General features: G+C 47.5%; 2 protein-coding genes across 5 annotated transcripts in view; both read left to right on the top strand.

Moving 5' to 3' along the window:
* Positions 1-93: 93 nt before the first annotated feature.
* On the top strand, positions 94-10,357 carry EEF1G (eukaryotic translation elongation factor 1 gamma). Its single transcript, XM_079102195.1, has 10 exons — positions 94-242; positions 1,319-1,477; positions 2,160-2,223; positions 2,380-2,522; positions 3,025-3,168; positions 5,245-5,374; positions 5,712-5,916; positions 9,511-9,683; positions 9,770-9,894; positions 10,121-10,357. Exons 1-10 carry the CDS (start codon positions 231-233, stop codon positions 10,277-10,279), a joined length of 1,314 nt encoding a protein of 437 aa, XP_078958321.1. The 5' UTR covers positions 94-230; the 3' UTR covers positions 10,280-10,357.
* Positions 10,358-21,133: 10,776 nt separating this feature from the next.
* Positions 21,134-22,127, top strand: part of AHNAK (AHNAK nucleoprotein) — a 90,591-nt gene continuing 89,597 nt past the window's right edge. For 2 of the 4 annotated variants that reach the window (XM_079102131.1, XM_079102132.1), the window contains exon 1: positions 21,134-21,294. The gene's annotated coding sequence lies outside the window, so the exon portion shown is untranslated. The remainder of the gene's footprint in view (positions 21,295-22,127) is intronic. The other 2 variants (XM_079102129.1, XM_079102130.1) reach the window with 1 other exon arrangement.

Genomic DNA, 22,127 nt, shown 5'->3' on the forward strand with positions numbered 1-22,127 from the left:
CCTGCTGCGCAGGCGCGAGCCTATTCCGCGCAGGCCAGCAGGCCCCACCCCTTTCTTTTCCCAATTCAGCGCCGCTGGATACGGAACTGTCGTGCGTATGCCTTCTATGTCGTCCTCACTTTCCGGCTGTTATTTCTCCACGGCTCTCCCCTTCCCCCCTCCCTTCTCTCTCTGGCGGCTTACTTTGCGGCAGCATCGATAGCCCCACCCCCTTTCTCTGCGGAATCACCATGGCGGCTGGGGTAAGTTTGCCGGCTCTGGTGAACCGGTTCACCCTATCCGCCGCCATCCTCTGCCGGAATGGGGCCAGTCGCGGTCAGAGGAGTTCTGGAGCTAAGTGAGGCGCTGATCCAGGGTCTGCAGACCATACTGTCGGAGACAGGGTTCCTAGGGCCTGGAGGGGAACTGAGTCTGGGGCTCTCGAAAGCCAGGGGTGGAAGGTTCTGGGGTGGAAGAGAATAGAGATGTATGTTGGGTTCCGGCGCTCTGAAACCTACAAAAAGATGGATCGGCTTCTTTGCGGCTTTGAGAAATGGAATTTGAGCAGGTTGACGGAACTTTTACGATCGTTTTGTGGGACAACAGCGGGGACAGTGAAGAGAAGAGGGTCTTTGTGGGTAGAGATGGCTGGCAGCACTAAGGTTCGTCTCAAGATTTGGGAGCGAGAGGAGTCTCTGGACAGTGAAGTCAGACTAATTGGACACTGCTGTTCAGTTTAATAGAGAAAACACTTGGGAATTCGCTTCAGGACAGGACCGGAGGGATGATGTGCGCGACAAGGAAAGAACGGTTTTTTAGGAAGAGGAGTAGGTTTCGGAAGAGAGCATGCCATTCGATATCAACGTGGCTATTCCGAAGGGAACTTGAAAATCTCTCAGTCCGTATGTGTGCCGAGAGACAGGGCGATGTTTTTGAAGCAGTGCGCAGCTCAGCCGTAGTCAGGCGTTTGGTCACCGAGAATGAATGAAACAAGGGCTCAGGAAAGGGAGGGGTCTATGTTTGTAGGCAGAGGGACTGATGGAACCTGAAGTTAAGGATTTCCTGGAGGTATACTTGAGGGGAAGAGAACGCTTCTAGATGCCCTTAGGGAAGGTCAGATCTGTCAGCAAGCTTTATTTAGCAGTTGGTGTGTTAGTTCTGTTCTTGGTATTTCAGAGGACTCTGATTACATGTAACAAAAACCAAAGAACTTGGTTCCCCAGAAGAAGGTAAAGTGAATCGGACAGATTGGAATTACTCAGGAAAGTCATCCTGGGGCGGGTGTGGCATTTAGTACTGGGACCCTTCTTATGTTTTTATTGTCCTCTTTCTTGTATAGACCCTGTACACATATCCCGAAAACTGGAGGGCCTTCAAGGCCCTCATCGCTGCTCAGTACAGTGGGGCTCAGGTCCGCGTGCTCTCCGCACCACCCCATTTCCACTTTGGCCAAACCAACCGCACCCCTGAATTTCTCCGCAAATTTCCTGCTGGCAAGGTGAGTAGGGAAGTGGAGAGGAACTTCTGGGCTTGAGAACTCAAGGAGCCCTGAAATTCCATCACTTTGGATATGGCCTCCATCTTTAAAAGGGAACTTCCCATGGTGTATTCTTTTACAATTCAGTGATTTAAGAAAATTTTTACCTTGAGATAGTTGTAGATTCCTGTGTAGTTGTAAAAAATAATGGAGATATTCAATGATTTTAAGCAGTTCACTGGCTATTTCTTTGTGAGAAAGTGCATTTCGACCAAGTGCAGATATATCAAATTTTTATTATAAGCAGTATTCTTACTCCAAGGGGCTCCTAGAGATAAGTAAATAACCATACTAACAGTAGAGGAGGTCAGGTGCTATGCGGGCTGCAATCTAATACTTGGAATGATTTAGATGTAGATGTAAGACTTAGTTTCTGGCCTTCGGCTTATTTGATTAAGGAATTTTTATACAAATAACTCATAATATCCAAAATGTTTGGATTGCTTAGTTCAAATACTGTGAATTCAGATTGCAAGGGATATGGTTATTCAACTTTTTGGTTCTTGAGTTTCGGATGGTGTCATAATTTGGAAAGCAAGTGTTGTTAGTCTTATATAAACATTTTTATCAAAACAGTTGGGTTCCTGGAATTGGTTAGTGATAAATTCCTGTGTATTTTATCTTTTCACTACTTTGTCCTCAGGTTCCAGCATTTGAGGGTGATGATGGATTCTGTGTGTTTGAGAGCAATGCCATCGCCTACTATGGTAATTTTCAGGGATATATGGGAATGGGGGTGGTCTGAAGGTGAGGACATAGAGGGGAATTTGGATGAATTGCAGTGGACAAGGAGGAATTGTCAGGGACCTGGATTGGTATTGGCATAACCCCAAAGTTTTGACCTTTGTGTTCTGCCTCTGCAGTAAGCAATGAGGAGCTGCGGGGAAGTACTCCAGAGGCAGCAGCCCAGGTGGTGCAGTGGGTGAGCTTTGCTGATAGTGACATAGTGCCTCCAGCTAGTACCTGGGTGTTCCCTACCCTGGGCATCATGCACCACAACAAACAGGTGAGCTTTAGAACTTGGGGAGAAGGCAAGGGCAAGGGGTGACATCAGCTCCTGAAATGTTGGAGAGGTGGAAATAAAGCAAAATTAGTAAAAGATGTGGGCAATGCAGAGACATAACTTTTAAAGTTTAAGTTTGGAACAGTGGGCAATAGATATTTTCTGGGACTTGTCAGACCCAGTGGAGATAGATTCTGTCTTAAGTGATCAGAGGTGGGATTTCTGCTGTAGGGAGGTTATGCCAGATGGAGGGGGAGTAGTTAGACAATGACCTTTTAAGTTTCCTTCCCATGGGTGATTACCATCAGTACAGTGGGAAATGAAGCCCAACTAACCATGAAGAAATTTCACATTGAGAGCTTCATTTGTGATACATTTGTAATGATCCTAGATTTATAGAAGAGGGTGGGAATGAGCCAGGACTTGTGAAATAGCTACGTTCTGTTAGAGAGTGAGGAAAAGGGATTGGTAACTGCTGATTAAATTTGAGCGTTTAAATCAATAGGCCACTGAGAATGCAAAGGAAGAGGTGAGGCGAATTCTGGGGCTGCTGGATGCTCACTTGAAGACAAGGACTTTTCTGGTGGGCGAACGAGTGACACTGGCTGACATCACAGTTGTCTGCACCCTGTTGTGGCTCTATAAACAGGTGATGTTCATAAAGAACCTGTTTGGCAGGGAGTAGATGGGTATAAGAAAGAAAGTGACAAAACTTCCAGATTATCCTGGATTCTGCTAAGGACTTTATTGAAAGGAAGTCTGAGCTAACAGCTCATCTATGGGAATCCCAGGATCAAGTACCACGACTTGGTTCACTTCTGAGAAGTTGGTTAATGTTCTGTTGCCCTTAGTTTATTTTATGGATGAGATGTTTAGTGTTTCCTTTATTTCCAGGGAAGGCTGGTGGAGCTTAGTTGTGAAGACAGAGGACAGGGTGGTGACTGCAGCATAAAGACCTTTTTATGGTGTGACTTTGGAGCAGATCTGAATTCAAGTTTTGTCTTCAGCATAAAGTCTATAATAATTACTGTCCAGGTTATTGAATCAAAAAGGAAGGACGGAATGACATTGCTGATTTCCAAACAATAATTCTGGATCCATTCTGTACCAGAATAATAATGTGATAATAGCAAAGAAAAAAGCACCTACTGCATGCCAGGCCCTGTTCCAAGAACTTCACAGGATCCTCTTGGTGCTTGGACACCAGTTGTGTATGTGAGGAGGAATGTAACTTGCCTCTGGAATGCAGCTAGGAAGCACTGGAACAGAGTTTGAACCTAATTCTGTAGAACCAGCACTACTTACTGCTGTGTTCTGTCTCCATTACAAGATTTTTTTTTTTCCTCTCTGATCTTGACAAACTAAAAAAGGCACAACAGTAAGTTCTTTGTGAATCTAAACTTAAAGGACCATCTGTTATTCTAAATTATTCATACTTTTTGGTACTGGGGATTGAACCCTGAGGTGCTTTTATCACTGAACTACATCTCCAACCCTTTTTATTTTTGAGACTGGGCCTCACTAAGTTGCTGAGACTGACTTTGAACTTGTGATCTCCTGCTTTAGCCTCCCAAGTCGCGGGGATTACTGGAGCATGCAACTGTGCATGGCACTCATACATTTTTGTTGTTGAATGCTCTGAGGTTTGTTTCTTCCACCCACTCTGCAGTGCTGGGTGTTGAACCCAGGGCTTTGCACATGCTAGGCATGTGTAGCATGTACCACTAAGCTGTATCCCAAGCCCTGTAAAGTTTGATGATTATGTGTGTGTGTGTGTGTCTGTATGTACACATTCAATGTGCATGTCTGTATATATAACATAGTCAGTGTAGTGTTTTTGGTACTTGGAATTGAACCCAGGGGTGCTTAACCACTGAGCCACAACCCCAGCTCTTTTTATATTTTATTTAGAGACAGGGTCTCACTAAGTTGCTTAGGGCTTCGCCAAGTTGCTGAGACTGACTTTGAACTTGTGCTCCTCCTGACTCAGCCTCCTGAGTTGAGTCCTCAATTCCTCCTGGAATTACAGGTGTGTGCCATTATGTCCAGCAGATATTCTTATATATATAATTCTGTTGTGGCTCTGTGTTGATCCCACTTAAAAAAATTATTTACGTGAAATTTAAAATGATGGGGAGTGATATATGTGAAATGCTTGTAAAAGAGCAAGATGCTAGTCTTACCAAATAGTTGATAGTTAATGGAGAAAGGGACCAAGTATCCATTAAATTGGACTTGATTGGCCACCTGTAATCCCAGCTACTTGGCAGAAGAATTGCAAGTGTGAGGCTAGCTTGGGCAATTTAGTAAGACTCTTATTTCAGAATGAAAGGGCTGGGCATGTAATTAAGTGGTAGAGTGTTTGCCTAGCATGTGTGAGGAGACCACAGGTTCGATCCCCAGTACTGCCGAAAAAAGGAAAGAAAGAAGTAGCAGTGTAGTCGCTCAAGGAAAGATGGTGCTGTAAGATGCTGTTTTTCTGGCCTTCGAGAGGGAGGTGAGGACTGGATCTTTGGTGGAGTAAGATAGGAGGATCCTAGACTCTACCATGAGTTTTATTTTATTTTATTTATTTATTTATTTGCGGTGCTGGGGATTGAACCCAGGGCCTTGTGCTTGCAAGGTGAGCACTCTACCAACTGAGCTATCTCCCCACCCTCTGCCGTAAGTTTTATTAGGGAACTTTCCCTCTGCTAACTTTGTTACCATCGTTATATCCTGGCAGGTCTTGGAGCCTTCTTTCCGCCAGGCCTTTCCCAATACCAACCGCTGGTTCCTCACCTGCATTAATCAGCCCCAGTTCCGGGCTGTCTTGGGGGAGGTGAAACTGTGTGAGAAGATGGCTCAGTTTGATGGTAAGTTTAAGGGGGTAAGAGGAACATGTGGTCAGGGTCAGATCTACTCCATGTCAACACCTTGATTTTTTTTGTCCAACCTTTGGGATATGGGGACCCACAAAATATATTTTGTATACATGTGCTCATTTGCACTCAAATAGGAGTCGTCGGACTGCATATATTTGTTGCTCAGGCTTGTATACTGGTCTTGGTGAAGGACACGTGGCAGGGCAGTTTGGAGTCTGGGTTGCTTAATTGTCTCATTCATTTTCCTCATTTCCTTGCTTGCTGCCTAGTTATGGAAGAACATGGAAAGAGGCAGGATATTCACTTTCTTCCCTTCCCTTTCCACCAGCTAAGAAGTTTGCAGAAAGCCAGCCTAAAAAGGACACCCCACGGAAAGAGAAGGGTTCACGGGAAGAGAAGCAGAAGCCCCAGGCTGAGCGGAAAGAGGAGAAAAAGGCAGCTGCCCCGGCTCCAGAGGAGGAAATGGATGAATGTGAGCAGGCACTGGCTGCTGAGCCCAAGGCCAAGGACCCCTTTGCTCACCTGCCTAAGAGGTAAGATTAATGAAGGTTGTTCTCAACTCTATGTCCCCTTCACATAAGTAGTACCAGAGTTTTAGGTTATTTATATAAAAGGGAGAGGTTTATTTTAATTGAATTTTTACTTATTATCATCGTGGTACTGGTAATGGAAGTCAGGGCCTCATACATGCTACATCCCACTGAACTATATCCCCAGTCCTTAATTTTAAAATGAAGCAACTTACTGAGCTCTTACTAAGAGTTGGATAAATTTTGAAAGTAGACTAAACCAGTTCCAAATACATCCAGTGTTTGGGGACATTGGAACTCCCACATTTGTAATACTAGGGATCAAACACAGGGCCACATGCTAGGCGAGAACTTTTACATCTTACCTATATCCCCAGCCTTTGGAACTCACTTTCTTTTTTTTTTATTTTTTATTTTTATTTTTTGTGGTGCTGGGGATTTGAACCCAGGGCCTTGTGCTTGTGAGGCAAGCACTCTACCAACTGAGCTATATCCCTAGCCCTGGAACTCACTTTCTAACAAATAAATAGGCTGGGACAAACTTTGGGATGGAGATTATTGGATTGGATTTGAGCATGTTCATTTGATTGCGAGCATCCCAGAATCTCTCAGAAGTGAGATGTGTAGAGAGCCTTAAGTTTGCTCTCCAGGGCTGACTTTGCTAAGGCAGTGGACAACAGCAGGATCCTTTGGTTATTTATTTGCTATTGTAATGAATTAGACCTACAAAAATTGCTTGCTAAGAGAAAGGAGGATGATTGTGGCTTACATAGTGTCTATCTAGTTCATTGTCAACAAACTTAGGTAGATGAACCACTTAGGAGAAGGAAGTAGATGTGACTGGTCACCTGTACCTTCTCTTCAGTAAATGCAGAGGTTCTTTAAAAAAAGAATAGGGAAAAGGGGAAATTTGGAGGATTAAAAAAAAGTAGTACATCTAGTGTATGCTCAGTTCTCTGTCATCAGGCCTTCAGTTAGTGCCCTAAGTTATTTTATTGGGAGTTAAAACAATATGAGAAGCCAGGCCTAGGGTGCATGTCTGTAATCCCGGCAACTCAGTGATACACTGTTTCTAATAAAATGTAAAAGGGGGCTGGGGATGTAGCTCTGGTTAAGTGCTGCTGGGTTTAATCCCTGGTACCAAAAAAAAAAAAAAAAACTCAATATGAGAAATACATTTTCTGTGGTCACTCTGCTGTGTGACTCTTGTCTCTCCACTATTCTCCACTCACTGTGCCAGTCCCAAAGCATTCCATCCTTTCACTACTTGGTCTTTAAGGGTTCAGGTGGTGTTGTTGTTTTTTTTTTTTTCCATGTACTCCCATTTATGATTGCTTTTTATTTGGAACTGTCTTCATTCTACTATTGTACAAAAGTTTTCCATTAAACTCTTAGCCATTTTTACACATAGTAGATATACAAAAGGACCTCTCAAGCTCATTCAAATGCAAGGAATTTAAACACCTTTTCCCTTTTAGGGTTCAGGTTTGATGCACCCCATTTCGTAATTATTTGGTAAGAGGTGACCCAGCATGAAGGAGCACTACTGGTGGTAGATGTGATAGCTGCATCTAGAGTTGTAGGTGACAAAAGTTACACTAATGAACAGGAGCAACTTGGAGGGTAGCTGAGAAAATTCTTATTCCCAGGTCCTTTGTGCAAGACCAAGAAGGCTCCAGATGCAGCCATTCTGTAGCACACACCATGCTGGGTCCTCACACTCAACCATTGAGCTACATCCCCAACCCTTGTATTTTATTTCGAGACAGGGTCTCTGTAAGTTACCCATGCTGGCTTCAAACTTGTGATCCTCAGTCTCCTTGAAATTACAGGAGTGCATCACTGCATCCCACTGATTCTAGTCCTCCTTAGATCTTCTGGCTAGCCATGTTCCCCTATCCTGTGGTTATTAAGAGCAGCGGAGGACAAGTTTGAGCAGTTTAGGAGGGTATGGGAAAATGTCCAGTCCCTTTTTAAGTGGTGGGTGGTTGAAGTGTTCGATTTTTTGTTGTTTTTATTGGGGGGGGTGTTTTTGTGGTGCTGGGGGTTGAACCCCTGGCCTTGTGCATGCTACACAAATGCTCCATCACTTAGCTGTATCCCCAGCTTGGTGGGTGAACTTTTTAAAATGCTTCTCAGATGAGGTTTCTAGTATTTAGAAAGGATTCTGGGACCTGGGGTTAAAGGGCAAATTCTCTGCCTTGGCTGTCATAACCCTCAGACAAATCATACCCCTTAACTTCATCTGGAAAGGGAGGAAAGGGAGGGTAACAGTCTTAACTCATGGGCATGTTACAAGAATTGAAATAATGGGATATTTATTGTGGATATTTATGCCAATAATTGAATGAATTAATAGATTTGTGGCACATGCATGCAGTAGAAGGTTATTGAGCCGCTAAAAAATGTTTTATAAAGGTGGGTTTTTTGGTTTTTTATTTTTTTGCGTGTTGGTACAGGAAATCGAACCCAGGGACATTCTACCACTGAAGTACAGCCCCTTTTTATTTTTTGAGACAGTGTCTTGGTTGCTAAGGCTTGCCTTGAATTTGCGATTGTCCTGCCTCAGCTTCCCAAGTAGCTGGGATTGCAGGCATGTCCACTTTACCCAGCTGCAAGGACTTTTTTGGGCACTGGGGATTGGATCGTGGGGTGCTTTACTACTGAGTACATTCCTAGCCCCTTTTTTTAGGAGACAGGCTTTGCTGAGAGTCTCACAAAGTTGTCGAGACTGGCCTTATACTTGGGATCCTTCTGCTTTAGCTCTCCGAATTGATGGGATTACAGGTGTGTGTCACCAAGTCTGGCTACAAAGAATTTTGATAGTATTTCACAATTAAAAAACTGCATAGGGCTGGGGAGATAGCTCAGCTGGTAGAGTGCTTGCTTCGCAAGCCCAAGGCCCTGAGTTCGATCCCCAGTACCACACACACACACACACAAAAGCATAGATCATGACTGCATCTTTTAAAAATGCATAACAGTATTACTTATCCTTTTTACTGGCATTATAGGTGATTTCTTTAGTCCACATGTATTTTTATAATTGAAAAGGAGGAGGCTAGAACTTCAACCGTGGGGTGTGTGATCCTTCCTATTTAGATTTTTATATTCTTGGCTTAGTGTGACAGATTGTTTCAATGAGTTTTTCAATATCCACACTTGTTTCTGGGTACAGAGGGACTAAATGACATGAGTGTGAGATTGAGGTGGAGGTCCTGTGCTTACATTCCTGTTACCGTCTGTGTAACCTGAAGAGGCCTGTGGTGTGGGGAAAAGGTGAATTAGGAGTAACTGATGTGGCTGGTGGGAAACAGCCTGGGAGGTGCTAGACAGAAAGAAGGCCTCAGGGTGAGTCTCCACCTGGGGGCAGCAGTTAGCTATGCCCTTCCAGGAGCAGGACCCACAGGCCCCTGTTCAGACCCTTTCAGCTCTCTCCCCTCACATGGTTACACACATCTGCCAGTACAGTGGCCACTTCATTTAAACCAGCAAATTTTAAATGAAAACACCTTTTTGCTTTCCTTAGCCTGGCAGCCCTTTGCTGTCTCAGTAGAACTTTCTCCTCCCTGACCTTGTGTTTTCTTTTTCCTTCAGTGCCTTTGTGTTGGATGAATTTAAACGCAAATACTCCAATGAAGACACGCTCTCTGTAGCTTTGCCATATTTTTGGGAGCATTTTGATAAGGATGGCTGGTCCTTGTGGTACGCTGAGTACCGCTTCCCTGAAGAGCTTACCCAGACCTTCATGAGTTGCAACCTCATCACTGGTGAGCAGAGGGTAGGTCTGGGAGGAGGAACAAAATCTATAGTGGGGGTTATTTCAAAGGCTGAGTGTTCTCCCTTTCCCCTCCAGGAATGTTTCAGCGATTGGACAAACTGAGGAAGAATGCCTTTGCCAGTGTCATCCTCTTTGGAACCAACAATAGCAGCTCCATTTCTGGAGTCTGGGTCTTCAGAGGCCAGGAGCTTGCCTTTCCGGTGAGGAAGGTGAAGGGGAGGAGTCTCTTGAGGGTAGGATATAGGAAGGACAGTGGGTTAGTCTTGGCTTTTGGGCATTCAGGAAAGTTTAGGAGTGTACATTGGAACAGCTGCTGTTCACAAGATTCTTGGGATCTGATGCATAGTCTGAGCTGGAAGTAGCCCAGATATGGGACAGTGTTTGGTAACCTAACCACATACCTTTTTCCTGGCTTTTTATCTTCAGCTGAGTCCAGATTGGCAGGTGGACTACGAGTCATATACCTGGCGGAAACTGGATCCTGGCAGCGAGGAGACCCAGACGCTGGTTCGAGAGTACTTTTCCTGGGAGGGGGCCTTCCAGCATGTGGGCAAAGCCTTCAATCAGGGCAAGGTCTTCAAGTGAACATCTCTTGCCATCGCCTTGCTGCCTGCACCTGCCCTTCAGGGAGATGGGGGTCATTAAAGGAAACTGAACATTGAACCCTGTCCTGTCATGCCTCCTTTTGTGAGTGGTGGCTCCTTCAAAGGGGAATAGATAAACTGAAGCAGGGTGCTCTCTATGTCTTCAGCATCTCCATTGGCAGGAGAGAAGTCTTCAGAAGAGCAGAAGTAGAGTCCTGGCCTCAGTTTTGCTTTTATTGCCCTGTTTCCTTTGGTGACTCTTCTATCTGGGAATGATGGGAAATAGTTAAGGGTGGGTGTTCACGGGGGGCTTTATCACTAACTAATGTATATTTTATTTTTTGACATTGGGAATTAAACCCCAGGGGTGTTTTACCACTGAGCTACATCCCTAGCCCTTTAAATTTTATATTTAAAATTTAAAGAGACAGGGTCTTGCTCTGTTGTGTAGGACCTCATTAAATTAAATTGCTGAGGCTGGCCTCAAACTTGGCAATCCTGCCTCAGCCTCCTGAGCTGCTAGGATTATAAGCATACCCACTGTGCCTGGCTGTAGCTACCTAATTTTTAGGAACCATAAACTAGACCTTCAGTGAAGGGAGCAAATACCTGCTAATGATGGTAAGAGCTAACGTAGCTCACAGTGTACAGAGGAACTATAATTATAGTTGATATTCTCAGTGCCTGGAGGGATTGATTCCAGGAACTCCCTCTAACATCAGAGTCTTCACATGCTCAAGTCCCTTATATAAAATGGTGTATTTGCATATAACCTATGTACAAACAATATTTTAAATCATCTTTAGATTATTTATAATACCCAATATAATGTAAACACTAAATAGTTATACTATATTTAGGAAATAGTGATGAGAAAAATATGATGTGCTTGGTATAGATGTTGTTTTTTCCTATTTTTAATTACTTTGACAGTACCTGGGGTGGAACCCAGGACTGCAAGTGTGTTAGGCATGTGCCTCCACCACTATGCTACATCCCAGCTCTGAGTATTTGCTGTGTGTCATATTGGTTGTATATATGCTGTAGAACCCATGGAGCAGGGAGGGCCAACTGTTTGCCACAGCTGCTCTGAGGTAGGTAAGTCTGGAGGACCAGGCATCAGCTATTTGGAACATTTCTGTTGGCTGCTACCTGGCTGCAGGTGAGCTTTAGTGGTGTGTCTGCATTTTAACAAGAAAATAACGATTCAGGACTTCAGTAACTTGGCTTGTGATCACATCCATCTGAAGTGGCAAAGGTAGGGTATGGACCTAGCATGTGTCACTCTGAAGTCTATTCAGCATGTCCTGCTTCCTACAATATCAAGCAGTCATAATTGTCATCTGACATTCTGCAGAAACGAATAGTTACTAGTTTGTTTTTCTTTTGCATTTACTTTATGCCCTTTTCAGGGATTCTTGCCCTTCTACTTACTGTTTTCCAAAAGTATTGATGGTCTCCCTGACAGTAAACCATTTAGGTTAAAAATTGGGAGCTATTTAATTCATGTTTGAGGTACATGCAGAAAAATCATGACAGCCTTCCATCTCTAGCTTGCGGTTTTACTTATTTTTCATATCTCATCCCTTAGTCTAGGCACAGAAGAGGGCTCTTGGCTTGGGGGAGTGGGGGAAGAAGGTGACCTTACCAGGCACAGACCAGGCTGGGAACTTGACCAGTTTGGGAGCATTCTGTGAACCAGTGAGTAGACATCTCTGGTTTGGAATCCACATGGGTAAGGATGGATTAGTTCTTGCTCAGATGTTTCTCCTTGGCAGCTCTTTTTTTTTTAAAGTTGTGGATGGACACAATACCTTTATTTTTATGCAGTGCTGAGGATGGAACCCATTACCTCCTATGTGCTAAGCAGGTGCTCTACCACTGAGTTACAACCCCAACCCTTTGGCAGCTCATCTTGAGTTGGAGCTAAGCTTCAATACCTGTCTTGCTTCTGAGCATTCTGATCTCAGAGCTAGCATCTGAGTGCTAAATGCTGGCTTGGGGTGTGCCCTTAGCTTATTGCTGGGGCCTCTCAGAACCTGTCAGACTCCTTAAATTCCGTTTCCCACTACACCTCCTTTGCTTGTGCAATCTTCATTACTTTCATGGTATCTCCCTAATCTTTACAGTAGCTGGAGAATTATGAGCAGGACAGACTGCATTTTGCAATGAGATTTAGATTTAAGGGGCAGGCCAGGACATAGGACGGAGGCTTAGCTGTGGAAAAGAAGTTCTGCCTGGTGGGAATTGCTTAGGCAGGAGTGTGACTGGCAGGCTACATGGGTTGAGTAGCCGGGGACCCCCACCTCCAGTGTCCCTCTGATCCTGCTGAAGTGACTTATCTGTATATCCTGCCTCCCTGCCTTCTAGCCCTGGTTTAATGCAGAATAAGGGTGGAGAAGTTGTTGGATGAGGTCTGCACTGGGGGAGGGCCAGTATCCAGAAGCTAGAGGTGAGGGAGAACCTCAGAGAGGCTGGAGAGTGGTCCTTTGGCCTTTAAAGTAGGTGGGATGGGCAGGAAAGAGTTTAACAGCAGGAATTTTGGCATATGGGTTGCGGGCAGAAAAGGGGAAGCACACCGGGAATTGGTTCTGCCCCTGCCCTATCCCAAGGATGCCTGAGTCACTGCACAGCCAACTTGGCCTTCCCTGATCCCAGAGCATCTTGCTGGAGCCTGGCCTTTCCCTGCCATGGACAGCCAATCAGAGCCTGTTAACGTCTCCAGTTACCAGGCAGTTTCTCCTGCACACCAGGGAGTCTCCTCACCTGGAGCTGAAGGCCTGTGTGCAAGCTGGCAGAGACTGGGGGACAGAAAGGGAATGGGTGTTGGGAGTGGGTCAGGGGCTGAAAACGTGATCTTGGAATACAAGTAGAATGAGGGAAAAAAGAGGCTATTTCATCCACTTAGTGGACAAAATCTCAGGTTGAAAAAATGTTTGGAAGAAACTGGAGAAGGGCTCTGGGCTCAGAGTTGCAGTTGCCTCAGAATCTTTACAGACCCTGCAGTGTGAATGGGAATGCTGGTTCAGTTTGTAGATAAACCAGTAGATACTGGTTAGAAGCAGCTAGTTCAGCTTTGTTGGAAATTCTGCTTCAGTCACTTTTTTTTTATTAAAGTTAAAACCTTTAAAATTCTTCCAAAAAAGACCTAGATTGTCTTTTTTTTTTTTCCATGTCCTGCTTTGAGCCAGAGCTGGACAGCTGCTACTCTCCCTGGGTCGGACCCATCCCACCAGCTGCCCACATGCCCCAAATATGCCACTTCCCCTTTTGAAGGGTGGGGGGAGGGTCGAGAATGTTGAAGGGAGAGGAATAAAGTGCTTTGGGCACTCCACCCAGTTGTTTCTGAAATTAATACTGCAGTTTTCGTAGCAACCAGCACTCTGTCCTCAGGACAGAACTTTCCCTCCACACACATCAGGTGGATCTTTCTGGGTGGTTGTAGCTTTCTGGTCTTCTCCACTGATACACCAGTAGCATACTGTGACTTCCCCAACTTGTTTCAGCCCTCTGCATGTTGGAACATACTTGTGGGGTATCCACCCAGTTCTCTTCTTCCCCTAGTGCCGCAGAGCTGAAATATTGGCGCTCCTAAAAGGTTAGAGAAACTGCCACCTGCTCTTGTCTGTTTGCTCTATCAGACTGGCATGGCTCCCAGATTAGGCCATGGTTTTACTCCAGAGGAATTACTGGGATGTCCCAGTGCCTCAGCACCCAAGGGATGGGTGGAGAAGGGGAGACGGGTGGCTGGGTAGTAAGGCTTTACTCACTTGATTCTCCTAAGAGGGGGAATATCTTGGACAGGTGGTGCTGGTCCGGTGGCAACATCCCTCATGATGCTGGATATTTGAATGTCCTGGACCCCCTGCCCTTTCTCACTCCCTTCTTTGTTTTCCTGATTCCTCAGAATTCCAAGGGGAGCCTGTTGACTACTTTTTTACACAATGGTCTTGGGCAGTGTGCAGGTCAGGGCCTGGATGATCAGTCAGGCTTTGGGGCTATTTCTGATAGGATCTCCCATGGAATGTGCCTCTACTTCCAGCTGCCCCCTCCCCTGTGCCGCAGCAGCAGAGGCAGCTGTCATGTGAAGGCCTCTCGCTGGCTCAGCCCTTTTGCAATCATCTGGCTGGCTCTGCCAGGATGGGGGTGAACCGAGAGAATGGGCAGAGCCAAGGGGAACATGACGGGGCAGGGGGAGCTGTTGGGAGCTTTTGGAGGGTAAGGAGCTTTGTAGCCTTGGGGGAAGAGGGATGGCCCAGGTCAGGTGGGAGGAGTGGAAGCAACTGTGCAGGCCAGGGAGGCAGAAAGATGAGCTTAGGGCTCCCATCACAGGAAGTGGGGGCTGGACTTGGGATTGGAAACTTTCCAGGTGTGAAGGAGAGTTGGTTATAGCGGGACCCTAGCCAGTCATTCTTCAGGGAGATCCGCATTTCCCTTGACTCACAGGGAAGCCACGGGGCACTTTCTGGCCTGTTCTCTACCATGTGGGACCTGAGTCATCGAGTTGCCTAGGGTGTTGGCTGCCCTATGGTGGCAATGCCACAGCCCTGCCCTGCCCCACCCCACCCATTCACTCCTACTGTTAGGACAGGGGTTAGTGAACACACCCCTTTCATCCCACTCCACAATAGTAACTATCCATTTCTTTGACTCAGACTAACAGAATGTACCTCATGCAGGGACCAAGAGAGACCATCTCAAATAATCCTTTATTTTGCCCATGAATAAACAAGTCCAGGTAGGGGAAGTGACTTATCAAGGGCATATCCAAGTCCATGCAGCCACTTACTGAGTCAGGTTTGCTCTTAAGAACAGCAGGAAGGTGCTTCCCTCAAAAGCTGAGGAATAACTATGGTGGATACAGCATACTGGTTTCAGAGGGACAGAGAGGGTAGCATTCAAAGGTTTCTGAGAGCCCAGAGCTCCAGGGTAAGAAGCATAGACGTGGAGTAGGTACCCGCACAGGGTCAGCTGTGGCAATACAAGTCCTGCAGTGGGCAGAGGGCACAGGGCGCAGCAGAGGCGGGACTTCGAGTGACAGGAACCTCAGCTATGTGGTGAGTCAGGTTCTGGGCAGCTTAGGCCCTTCCTTCCCCGCGCAGCGTGATCTCCTTAAGCTGGACTTGGGGAAGTGTGAGTAAAGAAGGGAGGGAAGCCCAGGCCGGTATCCCTTTCCCCAGGAAACTTGGGAAAAGGCAGAGGAAGTTGGGAAGGATGGGAGGAAAGTGGATTCCTAGGAAGGGGCGCAGAGGCTGGTGTCCGCCTTTCGACCTCTCCCTGCTGTCTGCTGTGCAGGGAGCTGGCTGGGGCCGGCTGCTCTATTCATTCCAGCAGCCTCCCTCGGCTCCTGTTTACAACTCTGCCCGCCCAGTCCCCAGCTCACTCTGCGCTCTTCTGTCTTCTCTCTCTCCCTCCCTCCTTCCTTCAGGGCCTCATGCAATCATTTTTTGCCACTTCTTTTCCCTAATCTTTTTTTTTTTTTTTTTTTTTTGTATTGGGAATTGAACTCAGCTACACCCCTAGCACTTACGTTTTATTTCTTTTTGATTTTGAGACAGGGTCTCACTAAGTTGCCCAGGCTGGCCTTGAACTTTCAGTCCTACTGCCTCAGTTTCCTGAGTCTCTGGAATTACAGAGGAGTATCACTGCACCTGGATATTCCCCCCACCCCCTTTTTTTTTATTTTGGTACTGGAGGTTGAAACCAGAGGTGCTTTACCACTGAGCTACATCCTCAGCCCTTTTTATTTTTTTAATTTTAAGTCAAGGTCTCACTAAGTTGCTTAGGACCTTGCTAAACTACAGAGGCTGACCTGGAACTTGTGATCCTCCTGCCAAAGTCTCCCAAATCACTGAGATTACAATAGGCACCAGGGCACCCAGCATTCCCTAATTTTGAGGGCATGTCTATTGTTTTTTCCATAAGCACAACTGTCAGGAAATCATCCATGGCCCGTGTGGCTACCTGGCTTCCTCTCTCTGTCCAGTTCTTCTCTTTTTTTCCAGCTGCACAATCTTGCTTGGCTTTTTGCTTCCTGGGCTTTGTATTCTGGAGACAGCGCTATGTCTCTTTTCTCTAACTGACTTTAATTTGGGGTCTGTTTGGACCTGAAGATTCCATTAGGACTGAGTGTTACAGAAGAGTTTCCAAGTAATGGCTATCTAATCTGAGTAATTCAGGAACTTCTTATTTGACTTTGTATTGAGCTTGGGAAGGATGATTTTATTTGGCTTCATATTTTGGGATTAGGGTGAAGAGTTTGGAATTTGAGAATTGCTAAGGAAATGTTTGAATTCTCGAGTCACCCTATAGGGTTGGGTTGCTGTTTGTCTGGGGAACATGATTAAGAACAGGATTAGGAAGTTCGGAAAGTGAACGGAGAAGGGCCTGTTTGCCAGGGACACTAATCCCAGGGTTGGTGTGAGGTGGAACTGGGGTCTGGGAGATCCCCATGGCCCTAAGAAGAGTTGATAGTCCTCTGCTGCTAAGGACGCTGTGCAAAGGACCTTCATCGGGGGGAAGTCTGTTCTAAAGAGACTGAAAACAGAGGCACACTTCACTTCCTTTCTGGATCACACTTTTAAAAGCCGAGATTACCCTTTGAGCTGTCAGCCTTTTTTCTTCCCTGTAAGACCGCTGATTTCAGAAAAGGGGATTGTGGCAAGAAGGGAGGGGAAGGGGAATCCCCTGGCAAGGGGCCTGCCCAGAGAGCTCCCCTTTGTGGTTACTATGGAAACAGGCATAATAGGAACAAAACAGAGGTCTGTTGCCAGGCAACGGAGGAGCCCAAGGTTCATCACACACACTCATAACACTACATTTCAGGGAACCCCCAGGGAGGGAGGGAGCGTCACTTCTGGGGAAGCTGGGCTATCCCAGTGATGACGAGTCCTAGAGCTCACCTAGCATTGCCAGTGAGTCTGGAGGACAGGGGTGTTGGACACCTCTGATGGCCTGGGAGCGCTGGCTCAGGGCTGACCTCCCGATCTGGGTGGGTATAAAAGAGGACGGCTTTTAATTTGACAGGAGTGTGAAATCTTGGAGAAGACTTTTTTTTTTTTTTGCAGTGTTGGTGGAAGAGGACTCTAACTTAAAAAGTATGTGAGTGTGTATGCATGTGTGTGCACGTGTGTGGTGTCAGGGGGAGGTAGCCATGCAAAAGACCTGATTTTGAAAAGACAGTTTCCAGTTTTCTCAAAGTATAGGACCTGCAGAAATTGAGAGGACAGACAAGGGGGATCAGAGCCATTTCCTTGGGGACTGAGTGCCTCGAGGGCAGGGATTCCATCTTGCCAAGTTCTCTTTTCCATCTTACCATCACCATAGGTCCCTGGCCCAGTACTGGGCACACAATACTGTCTGTGCAGCTGCAGGAGAGAACTACAAGTAAGAGAATTGCTTCCTGAGGACTGAGAACCGCAAGAAACTGATGGTGTGTGATGCAGGATGCTGCCATGGGAGAAAGAGCAGGGGCTTTGCCATCAATTACACCTGGAGTTCATTCATTCGTTTAAAATCTGTTCCCGAAGGCTGAGGATGTAGCTCAGTGGTAAAGCAGAAGGCTGACTTGTATGAGGCCCTGGGTTCGATTCCCTAGTACCACAATAAATAAACAAATAAATAGAGAAATAAATAACAAAACCTGTTCCTGAATGATTGCTATCTATCTACCACTGCTCCAGGCATGGGGCATACACAGGGAAAAAACGTCCCTCCTTGTGACACTTAGATGCTAGTGTGTCAGTTGTGCGCCTTTACATAAATCACTAACCCTCTCTGAGACCATTGCCTCACTGGGTGCTTCCCTCCCAGGGTGTGTGAGGACTGAATGAGCTAATAGATGAAAATACACGCTTCGAGGCAGAAAGAAAAAAAAAAAAAATCACCATCATAGTAGCTTTTTGGAGTTTGGGGTGGAGGGGTACTGCATTAGGCAGAAGGAAAAGGTTTGGCAGAAATTTCTAAAAGTTTGTCACCACTTACATTACTGAAAACTTGAAAATATTCCCCTCCCCTGGGCTGAGTAGGCTGATCTAGGAAATCCCAGTTCTGGTTCCAGATCATGGTTTTTTAGGGGCAGTGTGGAAGTTACCATTCTCTACTCTCCTAGGACTGGGGCAGGAGCCAGTTCCTAGAGCCACCCCCACCAGGTCATCTTGTTACCCTTATTCCTGAATGAAGTACCTGGACAGTGACCCCTGTTCTGTGGCTGCCCCAAAAGCCCACCTCACCATCCTGCTTTCTTCCCTGTTGACCAAAAAGGTGGCCAGAACAAACAAAAGAGCAGATAAGTTGGCTCTGAGCCCGGGAAGGGAAGCTTGCCTCTGCTCTTTTGCTCCTGGGGGGCCTGGTGAAGCTTAGCTGAGGTGAATGGCATCCGTGCCCTCCCTCTTCTCATGTCCTTTGTCCATTCCTATTCCAACCTCCCTTCTCCAAACCCCTGCGTCTTTCTGGCATTTGTCATATTGCAGCCATCTTTCTGAAAACCTGGAGTGTAAATCAATTCCCATTTTAATATGCACTAGGAGAACTTGCTCTTTCAAGGAACCGAATGATGATTCATTTCAAAGTTAAAAATCCTTTGGTAAATTATTAACAGTGCTTGCTTTGGGGGAGAGGGACTTGTGTAGGGAAGGAGGGAAGACATTTACTTTTTATTGTTCTACATGTCTATGTTGTTTGAATTCTAGGGACTGGGTGTAGTTCAGTGGTAGAGTACGCATTTAGCATGTGGAAGGCCCTGGGTTCATTCCCAACACCAAATTTAAAGAGTAAGCCAACACCCCTCCCCCAAAAAAACAAAACAAAACAAAGCAAACTTCACCATTAGGAAAGTATTGATTTTATTTTTTAAAATGTCAATAAGGATTATCTGGTTTGTAGATTACAAGCCACTTTGTCTTCTGGGTGGGAGTACTGGGGATTGAACACGGGGTATTTTACCATTGAGCTACATCTCTAGCCCAGACCTTTTTATTTTTGATTTTGAGACAGGCTTTCGCTAAGTTGCTGAGGCTGCCTTGAACTTGGAATCCTCTTACCTCCACTTCCCAATTTGCTGGGATTACAGATGTGTGCTATTGCTCCCGGCAGCCCCTTTATCTCATTCTTGGTCTATGTTTAAGAAACTGAATAAATGTTATATACAAAGAAATAAAATGCAAAAAATGTCAACAAAGGAAACAGCTCTTGGTTTTTATTTTTTAAAAAGTGTAAGTTTAAAAGTTGAGGCTTTTTTTTTTTTTCTTTTTCTTTTCTTTAAGTGAGGTTGGGGTCAGGAAAAGAACGCAGAACAAAATGGGAGAGAAGGTGATTTTTTGGAAAGTCTGCGTCTATGACAGTGTGCCTGTGAAGTGCATAGTGGCGTTGAGTCATTAAGTGAATACCTCTTTGTGTGTGTGTGTGTGTGTGTGTGTGTGAGAGAGAGAGAGAGAGAGAGAGAAAGAGAGAGAGAGAGAGAGAAGGCTAGTGCCCAAGTCTCTGCGTCTTTGCATGTCTATACCTGTCTCAAGTCTACATACGTGTTTCCAACTCTGTGTGTCCATTATTTGCTTGTCTGCATGTTTGTGGCTCCTTTGGCTGTCTCTTCCCTCCCCCACCGCCTCTTCCCTGTGAGGGTAACTGGACCTGCACACAGCCCCCAGGGCTGGCAGCAGACTTTGCTGCTGGTATTTTTAGCCTGTAAACATGTTTGCCATTTCAGAGGACAGGGCCAAGCTGGTCTCAGCCCCAGCCCACTCAAGATCTTGCAGCCAGTAGGGTGCTCATGCCCTGACCAGGTATTCTCAGTTTCCCAGCCTGAGATCTCCTTTCCCTAGCATTTGGGAAGAAAGGGAAAATGGAGAGAGCAGTGAGTGACCACTTGGAGTCGGGGAGATAAGAGGACTCATGGGGAAGAAGAGAGAGGGAGTGTGGAGGACGGGGTGTCTAGCCAGAGGCTCCAGTGCCCCATCATTAAGCGTTTAATAAAATCTCCATGTAGTTAGAAGTGGCTGTGGGAAATGGCTGTAAATTGGGAAACTCGCGTCCTGCAAGTGCGCAGATGAGCGGGGGGTTGGGGAAAGGGTGCGCGAGAAGTACAGGGAAGGCAGAGGAAGAGCTGGAGCCCAGGCTCTTCAGCTTCGTGGCGGCGGGCGGGCGGGGGGCGGGGGTGTTGCAGAGGAAGGTGGGCAGCCCCGTCACTTCTCCAAGGGCTGCAGGCCTGACTCCCCGTGTCGCTGCGCCAGCCGAAGCAGCACTGTAAGTGCCTGGGGGCACCGACGACCCTGACTCTTGGGGAGTGGGACCAGCGTCTCCAATTTGGTTCTACAGGGACAGAGGGCGAGGGGGCCCCAAGAAAGTCTGAAGGCGAGAAAGGGGTGCGGCTGCATGGCAGTTTGGGAACCAAGCGAGGTATCTGGGGCGGGGAATTAAATCTTGCCTAGTCTGAGATAAAACTCAAAGGTCCGTGTTTCAGGCTGGAGGTCACCACTGAATCATCCAAGTCTCCAGTAACTCTCTGAGCCCCTTGGCCCTTCCTGCAAAATGGGTTGACTCTCAATTCCAGCTGAGAATGAACCCCAGCGTGCTTTCAGGAGGTTTTGGTCGATGAAGCCACTACACATACTGGGAGGGCGGGGGGACAGTTAGATCCTAACCACAGACAAGGCAATAGACTCATGGAGGGGAGTAGGCGACATCTCCTTGCTCCTGCGCCCCCTCCGTAACTCCCCAACACACCAGCCTACTCGGGTCCCTCCAGTGTCGGCCCAGCTCGTTAGTCTCAGCCCCGCTCGGGCCCCGCCCGGCCCCGCCCTCTCCCCACAGCTCGGGGCAGACCCGCCCGCCCGAGCCGGAGTTACAAGAGCCGCCTCCGCGCGCGGGGGCCCGGCCACTCGGAGCAGCTCTGCCGCGGGGACTGCACCGCCCGCCCTGCCGGACCCGCCCCGACCGGGGCTCGCAGCCGTCAGCCGCCACAGCACCGCGACCTCGGGGCCCCGCGCTGGCTATGGCTGTGCCCCGGGGCTAAGCGCGCAGGTAGGGGCGCTTGGCGCACCGTGGCGCGATCGGGGGCCACTGCATCAGTAACCCGTGGGGGAGGTGGGTTGCGGGACTCCAGCCAGGCGCCTTGAGAGTGGTGTCACTGGGAGAATTCGGCGTTTGGAGCAAGCTTGTCCTCCCGCAGCCGCCGAGGGAGACGAGTCATGCTCTGGGAGCGGAACTCCTGGGGTACAAGTTGGGCAAAGTTGGAAAATCGCTCCGAAGTGTGCTTTGCACCACTCTGTTTCTTTCGAGGTTGGATTGTTGTCCCTACCGCACGGCAAGGCGCCCCGTTCCTGGCCTGGTCCCACCCCCTCTCCTTGGGGCGGTGGCTCAGCGCGCCACTCCGTTCGTATTCCATGTTTACTGGAGAAGTTTCCGAGATCGCAGCCGCAGTCCCAGCCCCTCCCGGCGCCCCTGAGCCTCTGCTCTGTGCGCCCCCTCCGCTGCCCTTCCTTGCTGCCCGCACCTCCGCCCCGACTTCGCGTCCCGTGTCCTCCCGGCCCCACCCTGTTCTGTACCACCAGCCTCTCCCTTTCTCGCTCCTGGCGGCCCTCCGCACCCCCGCTCCGCCGCAGCCCCGCCCTGCTCTCGCCCCTCCGTGTCCCCTGCTCCAGAAAACTCCCTTCTTCCTCTAGGGCCGCGGAGCCTGGGAGTTTGCGGTGCTCCACCCGACGGGATGGGTGGGAGTGGGGGTGGGGGTGGGGAACTTAATTAGGGAGATTCCTGCGCTGGGGTGGGCGAGGAGGGGGGCCGTGCAGCCACACGGCCCCCAGAACCTTCCCTGCCCCTCCAGAGGCGGCGCTTTCTCCCCCACCCCGCTCCCAAAC

Source organism: Sciurus vulgaris (genome assembly GCF_902686455.1).
Source record: "Sciurus vulgaris genome assembly, chromosome: 11".
In the NCBI taxonomy this organism is placed as follows: Eukaryota; Metazoa; Chordata; class Mammalia; order Rodentia; family Sciuridae; genus Sciurus; species Sciurus vulgaris.

What these genes read in the sequence shown, in the direction of transcription:
- EEF1G (XM_079102195.1), top strand. An exon ending in CAATGCCATCGCCTACTATG is followed by an intron (nt 2,224 to 2,379) that starts GTAATTTTCAGG and finishes CTGCCTCTGCAG; the next exon opens with TAAGCAATGAGGAGCTGCGG. An exon ending in TTTGCTCACCTGCCTAAGAG is followed by an intron (nt 5,917 to 9,510) that starts GTAAGATTAATG and finishes TTTTTCCTTCAG; the next exon opens with TGCCTTTGTGTTGGATGAAT.